Source organism: Molothrus ater, chromosome 2 (assembly GCF_012460135.2).
Source record: "Molothrus ater isolate BHLD 08-10-18 breed brown headed cowbird chromosome 2, BPBGC_Mater_1.1, whole genome shotgun sequence".
NCBI lineage: Eukaryota > Metazoa > Chordata > Aves > Passeriformes > Icteridae > Molothrus > Molothrus ater.
The window spans coordinates 2,292,358-2,302,115 of record NC_050479.2 but is presented as its reverse complement, the minus strand read 5'-3'; the positions used below and the strand labels follow the sequence as shown (position 1 = coordinate 2,302,115).

The window sequence follows — 9,758 nt, the reverse complement described above, 5'->3', positions numbered from 1 at the left end:
ACTCTGCACAGCTCCTGAAAGGGGCCTGGGCTCAGCTGGCCCTGGGCTCTTTCTCCAGCAGCACTGACACACCCAGAGCACACAGCCTCGAGCTGCACCAAGGGAAATCCAGGCTGGAGAGCAGGGAAAAGGTTTTTCCAGCAAGGGTGAGAAAGTTCTGGAATGGCTGCCCGGGGAGGTGGTGGAGTCCCCATGCCTGGGTGTGTTTAACAAAGCCTGGATGTGGCACTGGGTGCCAGGGTTGAGTTGAGGGGTTGGGGCTGGGCTGGACTCGATGGTCCTGAAGGTCTCTCCCAACCTGGTCACTCTGTGAATTCTGCCTTCTGTCCAGACCAGGCAAAAACAGGGATGAGGAAGGTGGTGCTGGGATTAAGGACACAGGTGACCCAAGCTCCATTTCCAGCTCAGTTGCCGATGTCCTGTGAGATGTCTTGAGGTCCCTCATGGTCCTGCTGTGACCCAAAACCATGTGGACATCTCCCTGATCATGGAGGAATATTCCCAGGATAATTTCCCTGAGATGTATGGCGTGCTTAGATCCAGGAGCACCTCGCAGAAAACAAAAAATAATATAAAAAAGTAAAATACTGCTTAATTTTCCTTAATATGAGACTCAAACCCAAATAACCTGCAAGGCAAACATACATGAGGACTTCCCATGGTTGGGACAGAAATAAAATATCTCCAGTAGTGCTGGAGGAAACAGTTTGCTCCTTTGTGCTGTGCTTGGCCCTAACTGATGGCCTGTCATATCTGTGATAGCTGAGAGAAATCTGCAGCCTGACCTCCCCTGGAATGGTGATTTCTGATATAAAACCCTCTGTGATTTTCTCAGAATCTGCAAACGAGGTCAATTCCTTCAGCAGCCACATCAACTCAGGTGTTTTCATTTCCGTGTTACATGAAGAGAACCTGAAAGGCCAGGAACTGGCAACAGGAGGAAAATCTCTCCTAGAACCAGCACACTAAAGAAAAGCTGCTCTTTGGTTTGCTCTTCCCTTCCAGGCAGCAAATCCAACATCCCATTGCTGCCCATCCCATGGCAAATTCCAAACCAAAGGAATGTGTAGGAGCACAGGGTCCTCAGCCTGTGGTGTTTTCTTGCCCAGGCCACAAAATCCTTGTGCTTTTCCCTTTTCCCTTTCTTTTCACAACATCCAAAGGATTGTTTGGGGAAGAGATGACCCCTGCTGCAAGAAAGATGGAGAAACACAATTTCCAAGGGCTGGAGGGACGGGACACAGGGAATGGCTTCAAACTGAAGAGGGCAGGGTTAGATGGGGTATTGGGAATGAGGAATTGTTCCTGGCAGGGTGGGCAGGGGCTGGGATGGAATTCCCAGAGCAGCTGGGGCTGCCCCTGGATCCCTGGCAGTGCCCAAGGCCAGGTTGGACACTGGGGCTGGAGCAGCCTGGGGCAGTGGGAGGTGTCCCTGCACTGGCACTGGGTGAACTTTAAGGTCCCTTCCAACCCAAACCATTCCACGATTCCATGATTTTGCTGTCAGGCAGAGAGCAGTGAAAGCCACAACAACAGAGACCAACCCTGGCATTGATGCCACTCCAAGCACTCCAGGGTATTTAGAGACAAGTCTGAGATAATGGGAATGTGGAGCAGCTTTCACTTTGCTCCCTCTGTCTCCTTCTGCTGTCCTGATGGCTTTGATTATTGATCCAGATGCTTTTCCTCCCTTTTCCTGCTTGGGCCAGCTCCAGCAAACACTTCCACTTTCTCCTCTGAGCAGGAGCTTCAGCACATGCACAGGGCTTGGCAGAGCTGGAGCCTACACTCATTCCTGTTTCTGAATTCCAGGCTGGATTGTGATGCAGGGGTTATTTTATATATTAAAATATCGTGTTTCTGCCCACACACATCATGTGTGATGGATAACAGAGCTGGCAAGGCAGCCACTGGAAAAGGCCACTTAGTCTGGGATTTATACAGGAGGAAGAGTTGCCATTCCTTTTTTTCCAGCTTGGATTTATACATGACCAAAGTGTGAAGGTGTTGTCCCTCAGAAGCTCCAGGATGTTCAACTGATTCCACATCTCACCCACAACCTGAAATCACGACCTGAAACTCCCCAGATCCTAATGAAAATTATTCCCCTTCGAGTTACTTTCTTGAAATGCAACCTCAAGAAATACTGGGCAGTCAGGAAAGCTACTTTAATCCAATATTTGTTATCCTCTTCCACAGGATTTAAATCACTCTTTTTGCTCCCTACTTTGAGCAAATACACCCTTATTGTTTTCCTAGTCCTGCTATGACCTTCTGGGAGTGTTTTCGTCGTGTAAAGCAACCTGCAGTTCCCTACTTTATAAATCTCCTTCATTCCAAGTGTTAACACTACCTAATTCTCCGCTTTAGAGAGGAAATCATGTTTGTTTTTTTGAAGAGCCTGCTGGGAAGAGGAATATTTGCATTTCAAATATTTTTTTTCCATTTCATAAATTGTCTTGAGTTCTCTTCCCAGTGGGCAGCACAAGGCTGTTTATATAAGGGAAGAGGGAAGCTTGCTTTCCCATTACTTCCACAAAAACACGATTAACAGCGATAGCTATGCTAATTATTGCCCTCGCTGCACTTGAAACCCACCTCACTGGCTGGAGAGGCAAAGCTTTGGGGTAATAATTAACTCCTTTTTCCCTCAATTACCTTTTATTAGGAGAGCAGGAGGTGTCGGGGCGAAACAGCCGCAGATCTTCCAAGAAAACCTCGCGCCTTCCAAGCGAACCCAAGCGGAGGCGCCTCATTAAGGGAACCACACAGGACAAACATTCCCATGGCCAGCTGGGCCTTGGAGCTGCTGGGCTTCTCCCTCAGCCTGCTGGGCTTCATTGGGACGTTAATTGCCACCATCCTGCCGCACTGGTGGCGCTCGGCCCACGTGGGCACCAACATCCTGACGGCCGTGGCCTACCTGAAGGGGCTGTGGATGGAGTGCGTGCGGCACAGCACCGGCGTCTACCAGTGCCAGGCCCACCGCTCCCAGCTGGCGCTGCCCGCCGACCTGCGCGCCGCCCGGGCCATGATGGTCACCTCCTGCCTGCTGGCCGTGCTGGCGGCCGCCGTGGCCGTGGTGGGCATGAGGTGCACGCGCTGCGCCGAGGGCAGCCCCACCAAGGCCTCCATGGCCGGCTCCGGCGGCGTCGGCTTCGTGGCGGCCGGGCTGCTCTGCCTGGTGCCGGTGTCGTGGTGCACCAACGAGGTGGTGGTGGAGTTCTACAGCCCCACGCTGCCCGCTGGGATGAAGTACGAGATAGGGCAGGCTCTTTATCTGGGCTTTGTCTCCTCGGCCTTGACCATCCTGGGTGGGGCCCTGCTGTGCACGTCGTACCTCGGGAATGAGGCGCCTTCCCAGCCGCGTTCCGCAGCGCCTCCGTCCTCCAGGCCACTCAGTGCCTCCAAGGGCGACCACCCTCCTTCCCTGGCATCTGCGTCCCACAGCGGCTACAGACTGAGTGACTACGTGTGAGCTCTCCCTGGATCGGGCACGGCTGCCTCGGGAATTCCGTGCCTGGCACCAGAGAACTTGGAATGGATGTTGGAGTTCACAATCGTTCGTTCCTTCCTTTTCTTCCCGGAGGAGGACAGGGTGTGGATGCAGAACTGCTGCCTGCAAAACCTGGGAAATAAAGTCAAAGGAGGCTGAGATATTCCCAAGGCAGCACATCCCTGTCTACCTCCCATCACAGCTTTCCAGGTAATTCAAGAGGTGTTTTGTTAAAAATTATAGTTTGGTTTGGAGTCGGTGCCCTGTGAAGCAGAACTGGCCACATCGCTTTGTTTCTTCCCAAAAAAAGACAGTTTTCCCTAAAACCCAGAATTTTTTGGGGATACACAATGATTTCCAGCAGATTGCCTGCTCAGCTCCTCATTTCCATAATTCATGAACATGACAAGGTATTAATTTTTCTTTCACTTAACTTTTTGTTTGTTTTTGTACAGTCCCTTGAAATATGAATTTCAATGGCACCGTGACAGATGTATTTGACAGCCTGTTACAGCCAATATTTGAAGTTATATTACAATGTTTTGACCTGATCAAAATAAAATTTCAGTGCATTTTTTGAAATGCATCACAAGGGAAAAAAACCCTCTAAGTGGCTCAGAATTGGGTTTTCCACAAATGTCAGGAATAGAATGGAACCAGACATTTGATATTAAATATACTTTAAAAATTAAAATTAAAAAGTCTCAGAATTCGTCACTTTTAGCTGTTGAGCAGATTTAGCATTCTGCACAATCTATGCATTATAGGGAGTGGAAAAACAGTTTCTAGAATCCTATTTCATGAATGCCATGTAATGAAATGTGCTCATTTCTTAGGATGAATGCTGGTATTTTGTGCCTGAAGGTGCAATAGGGTTGGCAAGGTTATTTCCATCCCCTCCAGTGATTTCTGGGGAACTTCCATTGGGGCATAAGGCACCCTTCATGCCAACACCCATGGACTGTGACCACTGCTTGTCAGAAGTACCAAATCCAGACATTTCCTTCTCAAATCCTCACAGAATTCCATCATTCCACAGTGCATTCAAACAATCAAAAATTAAAATAATGAGCAAAGAAGCCTAGCCCTCTCCATCTCACATTACAGCAAAGTCCCAGGCACACATATTAGGATATAAAATTATGACAAAAAAGAGAATCAATGGATTTCTCTTAAACCAGAAATGTATAGGTCTCCCACTTTCAACAGATGGACCAACACACTGAAAAAAATAATTCCAAGACCTATGAGGCAACAATTCTTCATTTGGCAAAAAGAAAAATCTGTTTGCAATTATATTGTCACCTTGTGTCACCTCTGGAGCTGGGAGATTTTCAACATTTCCCCTGGTTTCACTCTGAACCTTCCCTTTTGTGGTTGATCACCATTGCCTTTGGCTTTATGTTGATTTGGATTGGACAGAGGGTTTTCAGCACTGCTTCATGTTAACATCACCACTGTTTTTAAAAATAAATGGATTTTCTAAGCAATTTGCTGAGACCAACAATAATAAAAGTGATCTGGGACCTGACTTTGGTTATTTGTGGTGATAGGACAAGGGGAATGGCTTTGAACTGAAGGAGGGCAGGGAGGGATGGGGTATTGAGAATTAGGAATTGTTCCCTGGCAGGGTGGGCAGGGCTGGGATGGAATTCCCAGAGCAGCTGGGGCTGCCCCTGCATCCCTGGCAGTGCCCAAGGCCAGGTTGGACACTGGGGCTGGAGCAGCCTGGTCTGCATATTCATAGAATCCCAGAATCCCAGAAGGATTTGGGTTGGAAGGGACCTCAGAGCCCACCCAGAGCCACCCCTGCCATGGCAGGGACACCTCCCACTGTCCCAGGCTGCTCCAGCCCCAGTGTCCAGCCTGGCCTTGGGCACTGCCAGGGATCCAGGGATGGAATTCCATGCCAGCCCTGCCCACCCTGCCAGGGAACAATTCCTCATTGCCAAGATCCCACCCAGCCCTGCCCTCTGGCACTGGCAGCCATTCCCTGGGTGCTGTCCCTGCATGCCCTGGAAATTGTCTCTCTCCAGCTTTCCTGGGGCTCCTCCAGGCCCTGCAAGGCCACCCTGAGCTCAGCCCAAAGCTTCTCCTGTGCAGGTGAACAATCCCAGCTGTGCCAGCCTTTCCTCCCAGCAGAGCTGCTCCATCCCTCTGCTCATCCTGGAGCCTCCTCTGGGCTCTCTGCAGCAGCTCCAGCTCCTCCCTGGGCTGGTTCCAGGGCTGGACACCAGTGGAAGGTGTCCCTGCCCATGGCACAGGGGTGCAGCTGGGTGATCTTTAAGGTCCCCTCCAGCCCAAATTCTGTGATCAATGACCCTGCAAACATCTCAGGGACAGACTCTGAGATGCAGGGAATGGACACAAACTGCACAACAGCTTCTTAGGGAAGATGGAGACCAACTGTTCATGGTCCATTATGGATTTCTGGGATGCTTTTTTCAGCTCAATGGAGGTGGTAAATGCCTTAGGCTTTTCCATCATTTCCATCCTAAGGGATGCTGCCAAGTGATTGGATATCAGCCTGAGGCAGGGCTTGGACAGCCATGAATGCTGGAGCACAGTTCCAAGGGAGGAAATGGCTGTGGGTCATTAGGGTTTGCCATCTACTGATAAATTCCTTCCCTGGCCAGGTTTTGGTGTGGTGGGAATACTCCTGTGCAGGGCTGTTCTTACTGCAGCAATCCCCAGCCAGGCAGAATGTGTGACAGGAGTAGGAACAGTTTATAAATCCTGGCAAAAATTCCTGGAAGTGCTCAGATGTCAATAGAGAGGGAAATGGTTTCTGTCACAGAGCTGTGAACCAGGGGATCTTACTCCATGCTAAAACTGACACCAGTGTCTGCTTTTCTTTCTTTCTTTCTTTCTTTCTTTCTTTCTTTCTTTCTTTCTTTCTTTCTTTCTTTCTTTCTTCCTTTCTTCCTTTCTTCCTTTCTTCCTTTCTTCCTTTCTTCCTTTCTTCCTTTCTTCCTTTCTTCCTTTCTTCCTTTCTTCCTTTCTTCCTTTCTTCCTTTCTTCCTCTCCTCTCCTCTCCTCTCCTCTCCTCTCCTCTCCTCTCCTCTCCTCTCCTCTCCTCTCCTCTCCTCTCCTCTCCTCTCCCTTTCCCTTTCCCTGAAATTTCCTTGACATTTCCTTTCCTTGGAATTTCCTTGAAATTTCACTTCCTTGAAATCTCCTTTCCTTTCCTTGAAATTTCCTTCCCTTTCCCTTCCCTCTTTTCCTTCTTTCCTCCTTTGATCTACTAAAAGACATTATCCCTTCCTTGCATGCCTTGCTTTGCCATGTAGCATGAATGTTATTTTTCACTTGTTTTCTTAAAAATTACAAATACAGCTTGTTCCCCACATTCATTGTATCCACATTTCCTATTCTTATCACTAAAGGGGCACCTGGAGGTGTTGATTCCCAACTTAATTCAGATCATCCTTTCCAAATCTTCAGCCCATCAGAAGCCATGTTTAAACCCTTCCCTGAGAATCCTGACTGTTCTTCAGACAGTTTCCCATAAACTCAAACATCTGAATGGCTTTAAAACGCTCTATGGACAAGAAAGGCAGGACAGACCCAACCTCCCTCCTTTTTCCTGGGGGAAAAGGTGGTTAATTTTATTTTCTGCTTTAAGCAGGAGGAAAAGACATTAATTTCATTAGCTCACACTTCAAAGATGTTTGGTAAGCAAACTGTTGGAAAGGGGAGTGAATCAATGCAGAGATTTGACCTGCTGAGAGCACAAGTACAGACTTCATAGAGATGTGTGGATATTTAAAATGCTGGAACTCCAGCTCCATTGACTTCCCTGAGGTCACCATTTCACCCATAAGCTCATTATTACTGTCAATACTCCCAAATCTATTAGAGAGCTTTTAACTAAAAGGCCTCCAGAGCAGAGACAATCAAAGTCAGGAGGATTTTGCCCCCTCAGAGGGATGGGATGGCAAGGAAAGGCTTTTGCTGGCCATTTCACAAAGTGTTTGGTATTGAGCAGAGCAGCTGCAACCCGTGGGATGTGTGAGGGAGATCTCCCTTCCACTGGAGTCAAGGACAAGCAATTTTATTTTAAAAATGTCATAATCACTGGTATTGATCACCGGGGGTGCTCTCAAATCCATCCAGGCTGGGGCTACCACCACTGTTGCTATCCCTGGCAATCCCAGCCCAATTCGGCTGCCTTGCTAATGAACCTCAGCTGCTTTTCATGGCTCTCTGTGGGAGAAAAGGGATCATGGACAGAGCAATTCCAGCCTTCCACCCTGCCCTGAGCTGCCTCTTTCTTCCACTTGGTCACATTTTATCATTCCGTGGAAAACACAGAGAGCAAAATTTCAGGAGCATCACTAAGCCTTGAAAATCAGAGTTAAAGTGCTTGGGAGAGGTTGTGGCTGCCCCTGCATCCCTGGCAGTGCCCAGGGCCAGGCTGGACATTGGGGCTTGGAGCAGCCTGGGACAGTGGGAGGTGTCCCTGCCATGGCAGGGCTGGATGATCTTGAAGGTCTCTTCCAACCTGGATGATTCTGTGAAACCCATGATAAAATAACACAGATAAAATAGCACAGATAAAGTAACACCAGATCTGGGTTACATCCTGTTTGCAAAGTCAGACCATTTTAAGCCCACTCATTCTTGGAAGGAAGCAGAGGATGAAGAATCTGGAAATTGGGACAGTTCAGTAAAATATTTTCCTTCCACTGAGCACTGTGAACTCAGGGAATCAGCTTTGCACTGGTTGATGTTTTCTAGAGTTTTGTGGAATTGGTGCTTGCTTCCTCTGCAAGGGAAACCCACCAAGCAAGCTGCCAGCAGGAGAAAAAAACCGAGAGCAAAGGAAAGGAATTCCCATCTCCAGTACCATCCAAGTGTTCTTTCAGTGACCTGGGCACGCAACAAACGGGGCTGTGCTGGATCCAGAGCCCCACAGAACCCCTGGCACCAGGAGCCGGCAGGTGCCCCACCAGAACTGCCACTCCCTCAGCCCTGGGGTGAGGCTCTTTGGAGCTCCCAACTCATCCAGTCTGGGGATGAGATCCAGACTTTGGGACCTGGATCCAGCCTTTGGGACCTGGATACAGCCTTTGGGACCTGGATACAGCCTTTGGAACCTGGATCCAAACTTTGGGACCTGGATCCAACCTTTGGAACCTGGATACAGCCTTTGGAACCTGGATCCAAACTTTGGGACCTGGATCCAGCCTTTGGGACCTGGGTCCAGTCTTTGGGACCTGGATCCAGTCTTTGGAAGCTGGATCCAAACTTTGGAAGCTGGATCCAAACTTTGGAACTGGGATCCAGACTCTGGAACTGGGATCCAGACTTTGGAACCTGGATCCAGACCTTGGAACCTGGATCCAGCCTTTGGAACTGGGATCCAGACTCTGGAACTGGGATCCAGACTTTGGAACCTGGATCCAGTCTTTGGAACTGGGATCCAGTCTTTGGAACCTGGATCCAGTTTTTTGAATCTGGACCCAGTCTTTGGAACTGGGATCCAGTCTTTGGGACCTGGGATCCAGTCTTTGGGACCTGGATCCAGCCTTTGGGATCTGAACCCAGTCTTTGGAACCTGGATCCAGGCAGACGCCCCCGTTTGGGATCTCTGGGCTCGTGGAGCTGATCCCGTGGCCAGCAGCACATCCCGAGCACTGGAATATGCAGTGCAGCCAGCAGAACCCCAGTGGTGGCACCTCAGGCTCTGCCACAGCCTCAGCTCCTCCTCTCCAGACTCCCAAAGCAATCTGGGCTCTCCCAGCTGTGGTTCTGCCTCCTGGCAGAAGTTACGCGGCAGACACGAGCAAACTGGCCCATAAAAGCAGAAATGGGCTGTGAACAGAACTTCTGGAATGTCTCGCTGCTTCCAAGGCCCAAACAGGAGAATATTGCTCTTTAGAGAAGCTCACACTCCATGGACTCAACACCTTCCCTTCCTCTGGAGCTTTTATGGTGTCTGGGCATCAGCTCCAGCTCTCCCTCAGTGTGACCAGACTTGCAGCAATTCCTGTCAATCCCGCTGCCAGATCTGCTTCTCTTTTCCCAGCCCCAGCCAAAGTTTCCTCTGTTCCTCCTGCAACACATTTTGAAGATGTGTTTTGGCCAACTTTGTTGAATTCTTTGTTTTCTGCCTAATGAGTTCCATCATCTCCTGAGAGGTGTCCCTGCCCATGGCAGGGGGTTGGAATGAGGTGACCTTTAAGGTCCCTTCCAACACAAATAATTTTGGGATTCCATGATTTAACCTCAGAGCACACTCAGGAGGGATGCAAGGATT

General features: G+C 49.3%; 1 protein-coding gene across 1 annotated transcript; it reads left to right on the top strand.

Moving 5' to 3' along the window:
* Positions 1–2,785: 2,785 nt before the first annotated feature.
* Positions 2,786–3,478, top strand: CLDN14 (claudin 14). The gene has a single exon (XM_036388571.1). It carries the CDS (start codon positions 2,786–2,788, stop codon positions 3,476–3,478), a length of 693 nt encoding a protein of 230 aa, XP_036244464.1.
* Positions 3,479–9,758: the final 6,280 nt, after the last annotated feature.

Bases quoted from the DNA above. Each gene is read 5' to 3' on its own strand.
- CLDN14 (XM_036388571.1), top strand. From the start codon at position 2,786: ATGGCCAGCTGGGCCTTGGAGCTGCTGGGCTTCTCCCTCAGCCTGCTG.